This window comes from Falco biarmicus, chromosome 19 (assembly GCF_023638135.1).
Source record: "Falco biarmicus isolate bFalBia1 chromosome 19, bFalBia1.pri, whole genome shotgun sequence".
In the NCBI taxonomy this organism is placed as follows: Eukaryota; Metazoa; Chordata; class Aves; order Falconiformes; family Falconidae; genus Falco; species Falco biarmicus.
In genome coordinates this window covers 2,797,856-2,815,681 of record NC_079306.1, presented here as the reverse complement: position 1 = coordinate 2,815,681, position 17,826 = coordinate 2,797,856, and the positions used below count along the sequence as shown (strand labels likewise).

General features: G+C 41.9%; 1 protein-coding gene across 8 annotated transcripts in view; it reads right to left on the bottom strand.

Moving 5' to 3' along the window:
* LOC130141518 (GON-4-like protein) overlaps nucleotides 1–17,826 on the bottom strand; it is a 32,145-nt gene that overhangs the window by 11,663 nt on the left and 2,656 nt on the right. For 7 of the 8 annotated variants that reach the window (XM_056322520.1, XM_056322518.1, XM_056322519.1 and 4 more), the window contains 18 exons: nucleotides 17,614–17,775; nucleotides 16,673–16,869; nucleotides 15,162–15,236; nucleotides 14,776–14,826; nucleotides 14,335–14,385; nucleotides 13,588–13,683; nucleotides 13,236–13,340; nucleotides 12,530–12,700; nucleotides 11,496–11,688; nucleotides 10,621–10,722; nucleotides 9,890–9,930; nucleotides 9,496–9,599; nucleotides 7,058–7,256; nucleotides 3,086–3,172; nucleotides 2,390–2,561; nucleotides 1,538–1,682; nucleotides 1,173–1,323; nucleotides 378–494 (listed from right to left, as the gene is read on the bottom strand). In XM_056322520.1, coding sequence (XP_056178495.1) covers nucleotides 378–494; nucleotides 1,173–1,323; nucleotides 1,538–1,682; nucleotides 2,390–2,561; nucleotides 3,086–3,172; nucleotides 7,058–7,256; nucleotides 9,496–9,599; nucleotides 9,890–9,930; nucleotides 10,621–10,722; nucleotides 11,496–11,688; nucleotides 12,530–12,700; nucleotides 13,236–13,340; nucleotides 13,588–13,683; nucleotides 14,335–14,385; nucleotides 14,776–14,826; nucleotides 15,162–15,236; nucleotides 16,673–16,869; nucleotides 17,614–17,775 — 2,219 coding nt within the window. Of the gene's footprint in view, nucleotides 1–377; nucleotides 495–1,172; nucleotides 1,324–1,537; nucleotides 1,683–2,389; nucleotides 2,562–3,085; nucleotides 3,173–7,057; nucleotides 7,257–9,495; nucleotides 9,600–9,889; nucleotides 9,931–10,620; nucleotides 10,723–11,495; nucleotides 11,689–12,529; nucleotides 12,701–13,235; nucleotides 13,341–13,587; nucleotides 13,684–14,334; nucleotides 14,386–14,775; nucleotides 14,827–15,161; nucleotides 15,237–16,672; nucleotides 16,870–17,613; nucleotides 17,776–17,826 lie in introns of those variants that run through there. The other variant, XM_056322525.1, reaches the window with a different exon arrangement.

Below are 17,826 nucleotides of genomic sequence, written 5' to 3'. Positions count from 1 at the left end.
TAGAAATACACCCATGTAGCAAAACGAGGATGTGAGACCAAATGCTGGATGTCCCTGGTAAGTTCAATCACGTACTGCAGCTGGGCAGACAAGCACCAAGAGCAGTGTGTAATGCTTGTAATGCTTGCACTTGCCAAGTGCTGCTGGCTTTGCTATGTTTACTAGCTAGACTTGGGGTAACACAGGCTCCCATGCAATATGATCAGACTACCTTTTGACATCAGAGCTGCAGGCTTATCAAACAACTCACTGTGGACCTAGAGGCTGCAAAGAAAAAGAAAGAAACCAAAACCCAAACAAAGAAACCTGAAAGAAAACCAACCAACAAAAAACCAGCAACCACCACCCTGTGCTGGATGAGTAATAGCAGAAAGTACCTTTAGCCAAAAAGGCAGGCGATGTTCTTCTCTCTCCACAGGTGGCTTCCACTCATTAGGTTGGATTTCCTCACAGCACTTGAACAGAATGGGCAGCTGTTTTGTCTTTTTGTAGTACTGTGTGGAGAGAACACAAGACAAGATGACTGTGGTCAGATCACCTGTCCAGTAACTGCTGGGATGCAGGATAAGGAATGTGCTCTGTAAAAGTGTTCATGTCAATAAAGCGACTCTCATCACTACTATTTTAATAAGGTACTACCCACAGAAACATTAAAAAAAAAAAAAAAAAGGCTGAACAAGAGCTCACTGCCATCTTGGTTTCTCTCAAAAGCAAGCACGAAGTTATAGCAGATGTGCAGGCGTACTTGCTTTAAGTGTTTCTGGTTCTTACTCTTTCTTCAGCAGTGGCCATTAGCTTATGTGATGGGGTATTTGGCCAGCTGGACCTTCACCCTGACTGCAGACAGCACTTTTGTTTAAGCTTCGCTACTTGAAGTTTATTTGTATGAGTTTGTCAGGATTACTGAAGCCACAGTTGTACTAGGACTGCCTGCAAGTGCTGGGCTCTAAAGAGTCAAAATAGTAACATAAGTACTCGCAAAGTACAGAGGACAAGGTCTTTTTGAAGAAATTCTCATTGCTAAGGATGACAGACATTTTATTTTAAGAAAGTGTCAGCACACACACAAAAAGGTCCTTGGAACAAACAGCACATCTCCTCTTGTGCAACAAACGCCAACCAGACACACAAATATGAAGAACACCAAACCATAATCTGAACGCGTCACTTACTCTGATGATATTATCAGGGGCTCGATTCATATTGAGATTCTTGATTCGTACTGTAAGCTGGTGGGCAGTTTTTGTTGGCAAGAGATACTTGCTGATCAAAGGCTTTGGAAACTCTGTCCCTTCAAAATGTTTCAGACCTAAAGCTAATAAACTGAAGAATGAAGAAACAAGGAGACGGGGGGGGGGTGGGGTGGGGGGGGGGGGTGGGGGGGGAAAGACAGTAAGTCCTTTAGACAGTACAGCAGATTGCTATTTGGATGTGCTGTTGCACAATACACAGACATCCCAGAATCTGCATCCTAGAAATTCTCCTTAACAAAGGAGTCTTGTTTATATGCATTTTATTCAATAATTCTAACACCTACTTGTCCTCTGCCTTGGTGAAGATAATCTTGTCCCGGGGAGGGTTTGCTTTCAAGGCACATATTGGCAGTAACTCTGGATACATAAAGACTCTCCTTGTTGCCAAAATCCATGCTACTTGCTTTGGCAAACATGGAAATTCATTGGCTGTGAAAAGAATTAACAGATATGAAAATGAACAAACAATGTTTTTTCACAACCGACTTCTCAAAAGCACTGTTTCTTTTACTCTCTTCACTGCATCAAGAGAGAGATTTTCTCCCTGGTTTTTAGAATTTGCGTATTTCCTGTGTTTTGCCCATTAAGTTTATATCAGCAAAAGGTACAATTACGTGCCCCTTCCATCTTTTCTTTTGCTCTGTATGAGAAAGCACCTGTAAAAAGCTCTGTTTATTTCAAGGTTCTGCCATCCTCTAGGTAGCAGAAAAATCACAAACCAAACTATTTGGAAGACACAGGTTGGAGCTTTTTTTTTTTTCACTAGCATACTCCAACAGAAGGAAAATTTCCTTGATGTGTGTTAACCAACACATCTGGCACAATTATTTCCAGTTTCATAGTTTCTTGATGGACTTCTGCAGCTCAAAACATCATCTGCAGAACAATAAATGGCAGGATTATGATGCCAAAAGTCAACAGCTGATGTAACATGCTTCACTGTCTTGCAAGTTGAAGAAGCAAAAAGGGAGTCAATAAGGTGGATGGGTTTATCTAAAAATGTCACAAAATTAACAAAAAAATAAAAAGTATCGTTCTGAACAGCAGTCTGAACCATATTTCATCTGGAGGGTGCAGAGCATGAAATAATTCTTGCTGCAAATGCTTCCCTGCCTCTTGTCCCTTCAAATACATACCACTCTTCTTCACAGCTTTGCGAGGGCTCCAGTCAACTTGGACTTGGGCATGAAAATCTTCAATGAGCTGCAGCGCTCCCTTCAAGTTACATGGCTGGAACATTGTCTGAAACTTAGGATTGAACGACAGACGAAGGAGTGTAGAGCTTCGAGCAAAGTTACCAAGCTCACTCTGCAAAGTCGAACACAGAAAAAGATAAAAGAACGTGCCTTCAAATGGAAGGTAAAGAACAAATACATGCAACGCAATAATGCAAAAAATAAAAGCTGGTGAAGTGACAGCCATAAAAAAAAAGTAGAGTGTTACAGATCTTATTTTTGAGCATTACAAATCTAGGAACAGAGGAATTTTATTTTTTTTTTTTTATTCCCCAACTTCCCAGAAACTTTCAAGGTCACAGAATATTCACTAATTGCAGAAGTTGTGGTTTTTTGAGCTTTGTTTTCAGTATTTCCAAGAAAATAATAAATAAAAAAATACAAAGACATGCCAATTCAAAGCACTGTTAGTCAGCACAATGTGAATTATTTGTCTAAATATTGAGCATGTTCATAGTAGGCTAACAACATCAATCCCTTACTGAGTGGTAGTCTGTCTCAATTTCATGGGACCAATTAAATAAATTAAGTTCTCTAAATATCTCAGTGACCAGCAATCACTAAAATTAATGCAGCTCAATTTTAGAATAGCCTTACCAAAAACATCCTGGTAGTACCAGCCTCTGAACTTAAAGCAGGGTTGGAGCTTGCGAGAAGATGGATTTGAGTCAGAAGCTGAACATGCTGGAAGAATAAAACCAGACAAATTATTATTTTCAGTGTTATCAGATATCCAAGAACCTGGAAAGCATAAGTATAGAGGCACAAGAAGTATCTCGCGAGCACCCAAAAAATCACATCCTGACTTCAAAAAACCTTTTAAGCAACAGAAAACTGAGGGGAAACTTTAATATCCACTGGCAAGAAGTTTATGACACAGATTTTGAATACGCCGTCTGTTTAAGTCTTAGGGCAGATCCCTTTTGTGCCAAGTCTCATACCATAACAATCAATACACAAAGGATGTTTTTTTCTAATTAAATACTAAAGTTTTTCTTCAGAAACAATGCCTTCAGCTATCAGAACTCCCCATTATGCACACAAACACCGTACATCTTGCTTTGCAGCTCAAAAATTAACAAGGTCACTTAAATCTACCTGTACAATGCAAGATCCGTTCTTTAGCTCATATCTGAGAGGTCTGTGCTCTTTCCTTGCTGCCACAGACCAAGACATGCCACTCACGAAGTACGCAGGATATCAAAACAACTACTCAGCAAACCTTGTATCAAGTTCACACAAAACTTTGTCCTCCCCGATTCAGTTGACAGTAAGTTTGAAGTTTTGCGAAGTCCTCTTCAACTTTCTACGGACACGGAAAAAAATTCTCGAAGTACAGCTTCTCATCGACGCTGCTGACAGCTTTTAAAATGTTCAGACTGTATTTCTACACAGTTTTGCGTGGTGGGAGGAGAAGAAAAAAAATCCAAACTACATCAAGAGCAATATTAGAATCATATAATGGTGTGGGTCAGGAGGGACCTTAAAGATCATCTAGTTCCAAGCCCCTGCCACGGGCAGGGGGACACCCATGCCACCAGCCCGGGGCGCTCCCAGCCCCATCCAGCCTGGCCTTGCGCATGTCCAGGGCTCTGGGCAGCCTGTGCCAGCGCCTCGCCGCCCCCACAGGGGAGAATTTCTTCCAAACATCTAATCTCCACCTCCCCTCTTCCAGCTTAAAGCCATTCCCCCTTGCCCTATCACTACAGGCCCTGCTAAAAGCCCCTCTCCAGCTTTGTCAGCCCCCTCGGGCACTGGGAGCTGCTCCACAGTCTCCCCGGAGCCGTCTCTTCTCCAGGCTGAGCAACCCCAGCCCCCAGCCCGCCCCCACAGCAGAAGGGCTCCAGCCCTCGGATCATCTTCATGGCCTCCTCTAGACTCACTCCAACAGGTAGGTCCATGTCCTTCTTATGTTGGGAGGCCCAGAGCTGAACACAGTTAGGTTCACCTCCGACCTCGTGACAGCAGGTGATTCATGACAGAGGGGCAATTCTCCCCCCCGGCACCTGCTGGTCACGCTTCTTTTGATGCGGCCCAGGATTCAGTTGGCTTTCTGGGCTGCAAGTGCACATTGCCAGGCCATGTTGAGCTTCACATCCATCAACACACCCAAGTCTTCCTCCTCAGGGCTGCTCTCAATCCATTCTCTGCCCAGCCTGAACTTGTGCTTGGAATTGCCCCAACCCAGGTGCAGGACCTTGCCCTTGGGTTGCTGAATTTCTATGAGGTTCACACGGGCCCACCTCTCAAGCCTGTCAAGTTCCTTCTAGATGGTATCCCTTTCCTCCAGCACGTCCACCCTGCCACACAGCTTGGAGTTGTCAGCAAGCTTGCTGAAGGTGCACTCAATGCCAGTGTCCATGGGACTAACAAAGATGTTAAACAGCGCTGGTTCCAGTATGGACTACTGAGGAATGCCACTCGTCACTGGTATCCACTTGGACATTGAGCCGTTAACCACAACTCTCAGTGCAACCATCCAGTCAATTCCTTATCTGTTGAGTGGGTCCATCCGTCAAATCTGTGTCTCTCCAGTTTAGAGACAAGGATGTCACACGGGACAGTGTCAAATGAATCGCACAAATCCAGGTAGGTGACATCAGTTGCTCTTCCCTCATACACTGTGGTTGGCTGACCTCAGCTGGATGCCAGGTGCCCACCAGGCTGCTCTATCACTCCCCTCCTTAGCAGTACAGGATGGGAAGAAAATAAGATGGAAAAACCCCTTGTGGGTCAAGATAAAGGCAGTTTAATAAAGCAACAGCAAAAGCTGCACATGTGGAAGCGAAGGAAAACAAAAGACATTATTCTCTACTTCCCATCCGCAGGCAATGTTTGGTCACTTCCCAGGAAGCAGGGCTTCAGTATATGTAGCAGTTGCTCCAGAAGACAAATGTCGTAAATAATGAATGCCCCCTTCTTCCTTTCCCTTAGCTTTTATATCTCATCAGACGCCATATGGTATGGGACATCCCTTTGGCCACTTTGGGTCAGCTGTCCTGGCTATGTCCCCTTCCAAGATGCTGCCCACCCCCAGCCTACTGGCGATGGCCGGGGTGGGGGAGGCTGGAGAGACAGCCGTGATGCTGTGCGAGCGCTGCTCAGCAGTGGCCAAAGCACTGGTTTGTCATCGCCGCCTTCCCAGCGCCCGGTACAAGCACAGTGCTGTGAGGGCTGCTGCGGGCTCACCCAGACCCAATACACACCCCAACACCATAGTCCCACCATAGAAGGCCACCAAATTTGTCAAGCGTGATTAGCCCCTAGCGAAACCATGTCAGCTGTCACCAATCACCTCCTTAGTTTCCATGTGCCTCAGCACAGTTTCCAGGAGGATATGATCCATGAGCTTGCCAGGCGACAAGGTGAGACTGCCCAGCCTGTAGCTTCCCAGGTCTTCTTTATTTCCCTTTTTGAAAATGGGGGTTACATTTCCCCTTTTCCAGTCACTGGGTACTTCACCGAATGACCATGACTTCCCAAATATGATGGAGAGTGGCTTAGCCACTTCATCTATCAGTTCCCTCATCAGATGGACTTGTGCACCTTCAGGTTCCTTAGATGATCTCAAACCTAATCTTCTCCAACAGCGGGTGGTTCTTCCTTCCCCCAGCCCCCGCCCTTTTCCTTCTGCGACCTGGGCAGTGCGCGGATGGAGCACTTGCTGGTGAAGACCAAGATGAAAAAAAACCATCAAGTACCTCAGCCTTCTCCACGTCCTGGGTAACCAGGACTCTCATTTCTTTCCAGAGAGGACTCAAGTTTTCCCTAGTCTTCCTTTTATCATTTTTATTAATTTTATTTTATTAAATATCCTTTTATTTACCTGTAGAAGCTTTTCTCCTTGCCCCTGATGTTCCTGGCCAGATTTAATTCCTGACCTTAGCTTTCCTCCCCTGATTCCTAGCTGCTAGGACAATTTCTCCATATTCCTCCTGTCCTTGCTTCCACCTTCTGTAGACTTCCTTTTTGTGTTTGGCCAGGACCTCCCTGTTCACCCATGCATGGCATTTTTGCCCGACTTCCTCGTTGTTGGGATGCATCACTCCTGAGCTGGGGGGGGGGGTGACCCTTGAATATTACCCAGCTTTCCTGGGCCCCTCTGCCCTCCAGGGCTTTATCCCAGGGTACTCTACCAAGACAGATCCCTGAAGAGGCCAGTCTGCTCTCCTGAAGTCCAGGGTAGCGATCTTGCTCTGCAGCCTCCTTGCTGCCTTAAGGATCTTGAACTCCGTGTATTAATATTCTCAGAAAGCAATAAAGTAGTTAGTGAAAACAGGATTTTGACAGATTACAGTCAGAATTCAAACATGCCAAGGCAGCTAACTCACATGAGAACAATACAGATGCCAAGAAATAAGCTCTACTTTGCACAATCAATTCAAATTACCTTTCATTGTTGAATCAGGCATGTGAGTATCACCTATTAAAGCTCTGGCTGCAAATGTAGCTTCTTCAATTAATTTCTTTAAGGAAGCACACCAAAGTGCTTGCCGTACCATTGGCTCTCCCACCCCCTATGGTATACAGCAAATATTCACTGGGTCAGACCAAATAACGTTTTATTACCTGCTGCATTTGCTGCTGGAGCCTCTTTCTTTGCACACTGTCCAGAACAAGGCTCTGGAGAGGCTTCTCATTTTGAGGTTTTGATTTTTCTATCTCCTGTGGTGGCTTTATTGAGGATTTTTTCATTCTCAGCTGCTCAAGCTGTTCCTTCACTGTCCGGTGTTGTTCATTCAGTAAATTGGCCAGAGGCTCTTCAAATCTGTTTGAGATCAGGCAGACCAAAATAAAATAAGCGTATGATTTAATAACCATTCACATTCATTTAGAACATTTTACTCTGTGTCTGGAATGCACAGTTTCAGAATTATCATCCCTGTACTACTCCACACTTTGACAGCATACATACAGTTGGTTTATACATAAATCTTTTCATCTACCACAGCACCGTTATAGTTCTGGGATGTAATGCTTCAACTGTTTATTCCAAGGACAGTTAACAGTCTTGTCCACTGTTCCCAATCATACCCCATGTCTGTTTCACTCAAGTGCTCAGATACCCTCAACAGCAGTCAGGATCTAAGATAATGTTAGAATGTTAGAACGAATCTTATTTAACTTGTATCATCAGGCAACGTCTGAACCCAAAGTATTATGGGTGGCATTTTACCACAAGGATCTCCAGAAAGATCACACACTGACTCAAATGCTGTTACTTAAAAAAAAAAGCAAAACCAAAAACAAAACCAAAAAAACCCCCAAACATTACCTAGCTTCATGCAGAATACTCTACTAGACATCTGCTGATACTATAGTAAGAGCTACTCCTATCACAGAAAAGAGGATATACATATTACAATCCTTTCAAAACCAGCTTTGACTATTCCCTGCTTTTTGACAGATTCTTACTTTATTTTAGCTACACCAGTTAATACTCTGATTTCTACTAGTGATCAGCTTCACTTCTGTAATAGGCCTGAAGTCAGCTATAAGTAAAGTTGTTCCATGATGCTACTAATGCAAGGTGTCATAAAAACAACTACCCTAGCAAATGGGTATTTTACCAAAAAACAACTTCAGAATCCTGTAGATAGATATATCTATGTATATAGATAAAACTGGGGAAGAAACCACTGGGAGAACTGCCCACCGAAGACACATACAACCCACCATCAAAGACAAAGGCACACAAATAGTAAGAGAGAGATAACGCTTCCCTGCTTTTAGTCTGTAGCTGGTTTAAGAATTGCTGCACTCCCCTCTGGTACTGCTCATCCCAGAGAGAGTATTAAGAAACTCCAGCCTTCATTTTAGCTCCTTTCCCAAACAGAAACAGCTTGATCTTGAGCTGATCTGCCCCATAAACAAGGAGACACCACTCATACCACAGTTCCCCTTTAGCCAGTTTCTGTAACTGGTTAGAGCGGTATTATTACCTAGAATAAAGGCCTTAGACTCTCCTCTTGCGGGCACTGTTTCAAATATAACCCATACCAAAAATCATCAAAAGCCAATTTCCAAACATTTTAGTCATGTCAGACCTAGGTCTCAGCCATCTTATGCAGTCTTTTTCCTTAGAAAAGGCCACTGTTACATCCAAGATATTTACTTAAAAGATAAGGTGACACACTTGGCCAAACCAGCTCCTCAAGTGTTTCCTGTCATCAAATAAAAATTTAAGAGCGCTAAGTGACCCTTACTCCACCCCTTAACAATAATAAACATTTTTAAAGGCAAGAAAAGTATTATTTTCTTGAAATTACTCCAGAACGTTACACCCACCATGACAGTGTAAAGCACAACAATTAAGACAGCTAAAGTGGCTATCACTCTGAGGTTGGGACCTTCTTCGCTCAGGTCCTACACAGCTTTGATCACATGCAGCACCACCCCAGTACCTGCTGTTCCTCTACCCACTGCCTTGAAGCATTATCGCCAGCCATGCAGTATCCTGCTCCGCCAGTGTTAGTTTAACAGCTGAAGTGACTTTGCAGGTAGTGAAGCTATTTTTTCAGAAGAATTAGCCTAATAAAGGGGGGATATGTGGATGGACTTGAGAAATGAACACAATTTAAATACACAGGCACAGTACCTATAGCATGGAGATTAAAGAATCCTCTACTAGAGACGCTGGCTTGTTGGAACAGATCACCATTCTGAAAAACCTCAGCTGTTTATAGCTACGGTACAGAATAGCCAGCACCAATCTCTCAGTACAGGCATTCTTGCTGTCTTTTTGAACAGTTACATTTTCATTATCATCGTTTTCTTTAGATGCATCACAATCAGTAAAGTCAAATGTGGCAGACAGAAAAAAAAGGGTCAAGTGTTCGATCTCACCAATCAAAATGACTCAGAGCTTTCAAAACAGTGGCCTGTGCTGAAAAGGCATTATTATCTCTTTGGCGGATGGCATAGTACAGCTGCAGGTAACCATAGGCTTTTTATCGTAACAGACTTGTAACTATTTAATTGTACAACTGTAACCAAAATTATCCTACCTAAGTGCCTGTGGCGTATTAAAATTTGGCCGTGACTCTGTAACATTATCTTCATCTTCTGGACCTTCATCTTCCATGTTTGAGAAACCCATCTCGTCCTGAAACTGACAGCAAATGTGTAGCAACAGTCAGGAATAGAAAGCTCAAGCAGTGCATTTACCATCATCTGTCTTCAGCTAATAAAGCTCATGATGATCCTTTTAGCATAGACATTCACCTCTGCAGGGACTTACAGAAGTTCCTATGTATGTTCTTTCCAAAGGCTAAAATTTACGCTTTTATGGTGGGGCCCTTTGCACTAAGCATCTTACAGAGACCACCCCTTTATGGCTTTAGGGACTTCATGTCAGATCCAAGATCTATTCTTCAGTGCTATACCAAATTTATCACTTACTGTCTCAAACAGCTCCTCCATCAGTTCATTCACTTCCTTTTCTGCAAGTAAAATTAAAGAAGTATGAAGATTCCTTTTCCAAGAAACACTTAGCAATCCTGTCATAATATCAAGTCATTTAAGGAATCTCTCTTGCAAAGAGAAACCTTCCTCTTGCAGAGAGAGGACCAAGAAGGAAAGGCTCCTGATACTATATCCCTTTTTAATGCTGGGCCCCAAAAAACTTCAGCCAAGACTGTTTTGGTTCAAAAACGTAATATAAAAACTAATTTTCAGAATTAAATTTACAGTTATGTTACCTTGTAATAAGACCTAAACCAAGTGCACTTTGCTGAAAAGATGAAAAGCAGTATGTTTATAAAACGAACTCAAAGATTGTAAGGACTTGGAGAAAATTTAATTACACTCAAGTCATAAGGCAATCATTCAATTCTGAATTGGCTGAAGCTTTATGAAAGACTGTACTATCACCTATGTATTATTCTTCAGTCTTTGCTACAGGGTGAAGTTGCATCTGCTGGCACAGCAGCTCTGGCTAGATCCTTTCATGTATTCACAGAAAGCCAGCTTTGCACAGAAAAGCTCTTCAAGTCAGTACACAGATTTATTTATTTTTTTAATTAGCCAACACTGCAAAATCTTCGCAACAAAACACTCACTTTTCAAAATATATTACTAATCCTAACAAGGAAGAATGGATCCAAAGAAGGTGGGATTCCCAAAGGACTTACTGGTAATTCTCACAGCACGATCATTTCTGAAATCTTCTGTGTCTGGTTCATCCAGATCTTCCAGGAAGTTGTACTCGGGGTCATCATCATCATCTGCTTCATCTAGTAAGAAGCATGATTTGAAAAATCACTACCCTGCCCCAAGACCAATCAGTTACCAGGAGCAGAAGCACTTCATTTACTACCTGACCAGGCACAAAGAGGGCTACAATTACTGCTTGAAACTGTATGAATGTTCCTTTTTATGGAAGTGATATCAAGCCCATCTTCTTTTCAAACCGAGCTACTAGCATCCTTATTTGTAGCCATCCCCATTCTAAAGAAAAGCTAGATTCATTCTTTGTGACCTGAGTTTCAGCTAAATTTAGGATTGAAGTGGTATTATTTCACTTTGTGTTTTATATTCAATTTGCAAAACTGTAAGGAACTAGTAAATTCAGGACAAAAGGAAGTCAAGCCCCAAAGCTTGTTCTTGTTTCTCCTTGAAGAATAAAATAGTTGTTTCTACCAAAACAAGTCATGTCCCTAACAAGGAGCATGACACACTCAGATTCAGGTATATCAATGCTACCAGCTTCAGGACCCAGCACAATGGATTAAGGGCTAAAACACGTAACTTTTAGTTTTGGTTACCAGTTACTGCATGTGCTGGCTAATAAATATTTACAAGTGAGACACCTGAAGTTTAAAAACCCTCACAAATGTCCAGAGAGAAGATGAGGAAAGCTGATGGCATGCAAAACATGCATATTACTAAACAAGATAATGGCTACAGCCAAGAACATCATGTATAAACAGAAAGAAAAAGCTCCAGGCTTTCAATGTAACCCCTAATTCCAGTGAACAACAACAACGACAATGTATCTGTTGTATACCTTCATTCTCCACATCATCGTTCATGAGTCCTCCAAGCCACCTTTTCCATTCTTCATCATCTGCAGTGTTGGGATCATACATATCAGGTGTGATATCTGGGGCTCGGAGCTCAGCCTCCAGCTGACCCAGCGGAACATCCTTCAGCGGTCTCTTTGATCGGGTTCGGAAGGCAATGAGGCTGTCTTCCAGAGACTAAGAGGTGAAGGAAAAGCACAATGGAATTACAACAGCTCTGCTTTCCTCAGTTTCTCCAGCAGTGGGATTTTCACCCCAGCCGAAAAAGCCCAATACCAAAAATGTTAAGATTCCTGCCACAAAGCATCATTTACTTTGGTAGCCTGAGAAAAGTAAACTTCCATTACTCTTGCTATTAAACCACTATTGTTTATAAATATATTATTGTTCATTTATCTCATCCTAAACTCATATCTGCTACCATGGAAGCAATCTCCATTTGCAGTATTTGATTGTTTCACGTATGTTTTACTGAGTTTGCCCTCTTTGCTATCCGACATTAATCCCGAGCAGCAGCAGCACAGGACTGTCTCTTCATGACCCCTCACCCTTGCACACTAACACAGACCAGTAATATTTTTCTGATTATTAATATGAAACAGTGGTTCTCTTTACAACCAAGCTTCCTCAGGTGCTAATCTATACTTGTCTGCAAAACACAAATAAGCTGACAGGATATCTTCCAAAAGGAAAACTATTTTCCTCAATTATGTAAATGTCATAGAATTACATCTAACAGCCAGATCAATGGCAGCGAGAGACCTATGAGCATAAATAGTGCAGTTCCAATACAAGAAACTAAAAGCACAGGTCACTAACAACACTTTACTAACAGCTACCTCTGTTCTCTCACAAAGCTAGCATCCTACACAATATGGAGATTCAACTTCTTTGAAGTTACAGAAGGAGAGCAAGATGCAGCAAAAGTGAGAGCAGAGAACACCAGAAAGCTACCTTCCTTCCAACAAATTTTATTCAAATTAAAACCACACGATTACAGCATCCCCCAAACCAGTACCTGGTAAGAATCCATGCACACTGGGCTTGAAGCCAATTCTTCATCCACTGCATGCAGCTTCTCCATGAACGTGCTGTCTTTGTTTTGCTTTGGTTTAGGAGGTGGTGGAGGTCCCATGGGAACTACTTCAGCACTAATATGTCTAACAACAGATGTAGTAACCTTCTCCATCTAATTAAAAACACCTTTGTGTTAAAAGGTTTTATTTAGAACATAAATTTCCAAGGACAGAATAAATCTCCTTTTCTGCTTGACCAGTGTCTAGCACAATAGAAATGAAATAAACGCTTCACAGAAGGAAATGGATTCTTCATATTACACTCAGTTTGGTTTTCAGAGTACAAATAAATTTACTATTCAAAAGACTTGGAGGAAAGGAGACGTTTGGAACATTTGAGTATCAGTGTCAACATTACTAGAGCTGATAAACCTGAACACTAGTAACTGTGGCACACCCCCAGCCCTCCGAAAACCAAACCCATGACAAGTAGAACATGGAAAAATCACGTTTATTTTAGACTAAGCTCTTTCTGCAAGGGATGCACTTCACTACTTATGCAGGAACCACTGGAGTGGGACCCTAAAGCCACATAGCACCTGTAATGTCACACAGCTTTAAGCAATAACGTGTATTTTTGCTTTTGCATTAATAATTTAGGACTAGTGACTGAAAGTTTTTTCTAAAGGCAGCAAAAAACAAGTTCACCTCGCAAAGCGTCCCGCCTTCTTCATCAGATGATCGCCTTGTCCTAGATCGTTTTGCTCCCCGAGGAGAAGAAGCAGTGCTCTCTACATCACTTTCCAGTAAGCTCTGTAGCACAAAAGATGCAAAACGCAATCAAACAATCATGCCACAATCAAACACTGCTTCAACTAATATTCCAAAGACTCCTTTTTAGCCAAATGAATAAAGTAGCACTGAAGAAAGATTACTAGAATGTCCAGGACAACTTAAAAGTTTTCACGTGTTAAAATAAAGCAAGCATTCTACTACCTTAAACACACAGGTAAGTCCATGCATGCTGAACGAAACAGGTCTTTGTACAAGCTGCATTTACCTCTTCTGCAGTCTCATCCTCATCCTCATCATCAGGCTGGTACTCTTCATCAGAAGAATCATCTTCCTCAAGAGGAATGTCCACAAACTGAGGAGGCTGCAACAGAACAGAAAAAAGGCGTCAACTTTTTAACGGTGGACTGTCTTGCCTGTAAGAGTGCATGTCTATCAGGATCAGAGATTTCCAACTGAGGAAAATCCCTGAAGGTCAGAGAGGAAGGAGACTACTGACAAAAGCTGAAGAAACCAAAGAAATTACTAAAGTAAGATTGGTTAAGCAAAGGAAGTGATTTGAAAAGGTGCAAGAAAATTATTTAGCATTTATATGACGGAAACACTGCATGAGCAGACACTATTTCAAAGACATGTTTCTAGTACTTGAATGGCCATTCACTCCTGCTACACTGCTGAATCCTGCCTACACCTAGGTAACAAATCTTTTGGAGCAGGCAGAGCTCAGGAAAAGAACCTGAGACCAAGGCCACATTTCCAGGCAGTCCTACAGCGTATAAAACAGTCCCAGGGAGGAGCATGTCATCACCTCCCCATGTTCTGTCTTCCCCTGAAGGCAGCTCTTTTGGGCCACCTGCGCTCCTGCTGCTACGTTAACTGCATTGCCCACCCTGTCTGCAATGCTCCTGGTCACCAATACTCCCAACAGGAGTCTGCTCCGCCCCTCCAAAAAATTCCTTGCTCAGCAAGGTGCCTTTAAGTATGGTCTCCGATTTCCCAGCAGTAGTTCACTTACCTTCACCTCATTTGCCTTCTTAATTGGAGATATATTCCATGTTGGAATCACCTAAAGATAGCAAAACCACTTTAACTGTCTTTGAAAAGCACGGTGTTGCACAGCTTACACAATCTATCAAATCACATGAGTACTTGAGCTTGAGCTCTCATTCTCCAAAGTAGCCAAGTAACAACAAACTTCAAACAAAGGCTTTCTAAACTGCCCGCATGATCTTTACAAGCAATAACGTTAGTATAATGGATACTGTCAATTCACTGCATTTTCTAACTCTCACCTTGTTCTATTCTGCTCATCTAAAATGAATTCTATTTTACATTAACTTATTTTTTTCATTTTAAGAATAAGTCACTTAAAAGTGCACTTCACACTTCTTTTACAATAATCAAAACCATTCACATAAGAGGAGGGTGCAATAGTAAAAGCAGATGATGTACTTACCACTCCTTTCTCCACAACTTCCTTCAGTTTAGAACGAGTCATTTTGGGCTCCTGAGAGTTTAAAACAACACAACAGCAACCTATTCAGCTATTTTCCTTAACTGCAAACTTTTCCCCAGCAACTCTTCACTACAAGACTTGTCTCTTTTTTTCAAATCCACTACCTTTTAGACATGATCAAAGCAGCGTCAAAAATAACCCCTCATAATTCTGTTTCATAATTTAAACTCATACAGAGACACTACTCAATTCATCCAGGTGGCAAATCTGGTAATGAAACTTAAATTATGGTACCACCTATTCTCTCCATACCACATCACGGACCAAGAAGATAAACTGCTGAAGATAGCGTGCATTTGGAACAACTGAAAAAGCTTTTTACTTACAAACAAAGGTATATCTTCTGTCTCACTGATGGCTGCTTTCATCATGGCAACCACATGCTCATTTGTGATTACTTCCTACAGGGACACACAAAAAAGTCTCCTTTACATTCAGTTTGTTTAAAAAGAAATCTACTTAAGGAAAGATGATGGATAAATACTCAGCATACAATATACTTTGTACGATAAATTATAATAGAATTATATTAAATATATATTATATACATATATTACATAATATATAACATATAATATTATAGAATTGTATGATAAAAAGATTGTTCAGTGATTAGACAAGAAAATATGAAGCACAGCAGCGATAGAAACATTTGCACTATATATCTGTGAGTGCTCCACAGAATAAATCTCCAGCAGAAGAAAACAGGCGCAACAAAAGCCCACGCCAATTTCCCTTCCCCCATGTCATACAACCAGTAAAATCTGCCTACCCCAGCCACATGAAAAATGCTGCTCTGAACCTGCAACAGAAAACTCACAAGCTTTCAAAATAGCAAGGCTCTAATTCTCCGGAGAAAGTACGTAATAATCTACTCTTTGAAACCTTGTGCTACATCATTTCAGAAAGCATTCTATATATCTGAAAGAAACAGGGGAAGGCAGAAGAGACCCCGGTATCCATGACTACATTTTCTGACTGACACCATAAGGTTCCAGGGAGGGTAGGCGACAGATATTTACAGCCCTTCCACAGCACCGTGTGACAGAGAAAGGCATTAATTTACAGCACTTGCACAAAATCAGCTGATGAATCTGCCTGAAAGAATCATGGCAGTCTCCAGTTTGTTTGCCACAGGGATGGCAAAAAGGGAAACATATCTGAGATCACCCGGATTAGAACATCACTAGCTGCAGGGGAAAAAAGAAAAGCACAACTTGCGATCCTGTGGGAAAATAAATACTACTGCTCTCCAGACCCTGCTTGTGAGATAAACCAAAATCTAAACCTAATATAGGTGTAGAATTAAGAGTTTCACTACACAGCTGTGACAACGCGAATACTCTTCTTGCAGTTCATTTATAACTGGAAATTCTGTGATGTATTTTGATGTTGGTTTGGGTCATTAACCAAGAGTAATGCATTTCTGTCAACACCACTAGAATTCCGTCAGGACTTTATGATGAAACAGTTCACTCAAAACAAGAAACATTTGAGTTCACAGTGTTACACCGCCTCAGCTGGAACCAGAAGCATGCATTTTAGTTCAATTATTACTGTACTGCAGTACAGTAAAACAGACCCATTTGCCATTGTAAATAGATGGAAGTCAGGGATCGATACCTATTAACAAGGCCAGGTCCAGGTAACTTACACAGACACCACAGGATTCTCTCTTTACAGCTTTTTATAGCAGAGGTTAGGACACGGGTGCCTACCAAGTCTTCCTCGTCCATGAAATCAAGTGCTGCCATTGCTACCATACTCAAGTCTAGCATGTACTTTCTCAGAAAGCTGGGCACTTCTCCACTCCCCGTGACAGTCCCACCGCACTCACATGCAGGATGTTTCGCACGTTGACAACTGTCAGGTTATGTTGTTTAGCTCCATCTTCTAAGGTGCGGTCAAGGGTATCATCCAGCTTGATGTCACAAGACAAAGATCCTTCCTCTTCTTGACTTTTCCCTTCTCTTTTCCTTTTGGTTGCCTTCCTCCTCCTCTTCCTTCTCTCAATATCCTCTCCATCTTGCTCCTCTGAAAATGAATAAAAATGGAATCTAAAAATTCAGGTACTTCACACTCAGCACATTCTGACAATGTAAGTATTTTTTTTTAAAAAAAGCTAAAATTCTGCAGCTACTGAAGTGGCAGCAGCTTTCCAACAGCTGATAAGGAGATCACCCAAATGGAGATGGCTGTAAGAACCAGACGCAGTTTTTTGAACAATGGCTTCACATTCTGTAGGACCTGAGTGGGTCACGTTAGTCAAGCAAATAAAGGTTATGTATTTGCCGTTTCTAAAAGTGATTTGACAGAATGGTCTCAGCAGCCTTTTTACATCTTTTCCAGGAGGTGTTTTAAGTATGCCATCCAGATTAAAAGTTGCAAAACTCCAGGGGCCATACAGCAAGAGCAGATGACAGTTTCTAGGACTTAAAGTGCTCCTCAGTTGGTGCTGCTCTGCTGACTCAGGAAAATTAAAGAATTGTAACTTCCTCCAAAGGAAAGCAGTGTTTTTAGTAACAGAAAATCACAGAGGTCAGCTCCACCAAGTTTCATTGGATACCTACAGTTTATTTAGCCACTGAATTACAGGAGCATGGGGTGAAAACTTCAAAAAAACATCGCACCTAAACAGCCTCTGCTGTAGTGCACACATTTCCAGAGTTCTGCATCTACTGCATCAAGTCACAGGTCTGTCCCTTGCACAAAGCTTATGCAATGGAATCAACTGCCCCAAATCCTCATTTTTCTCGTCACTCTGCTGGGGCCACTCACCAGCTCTAATGTTCTTCAGTGGCTTTACCATGGTAGGACTTCTAACAGCCAGCTGCGAAGAACTTCTCACTGGAGACTCTGGCACTGCAGACTGGTTTTCAGTCAGATACGGATCTCTCTGTGAATTCATTTCCACTTCTGTATACAGCTTAGGTGTTTTCCCTGTAAACAGTATACGCTAAATTGTAGTCAGATATGCCATACAGACACAGC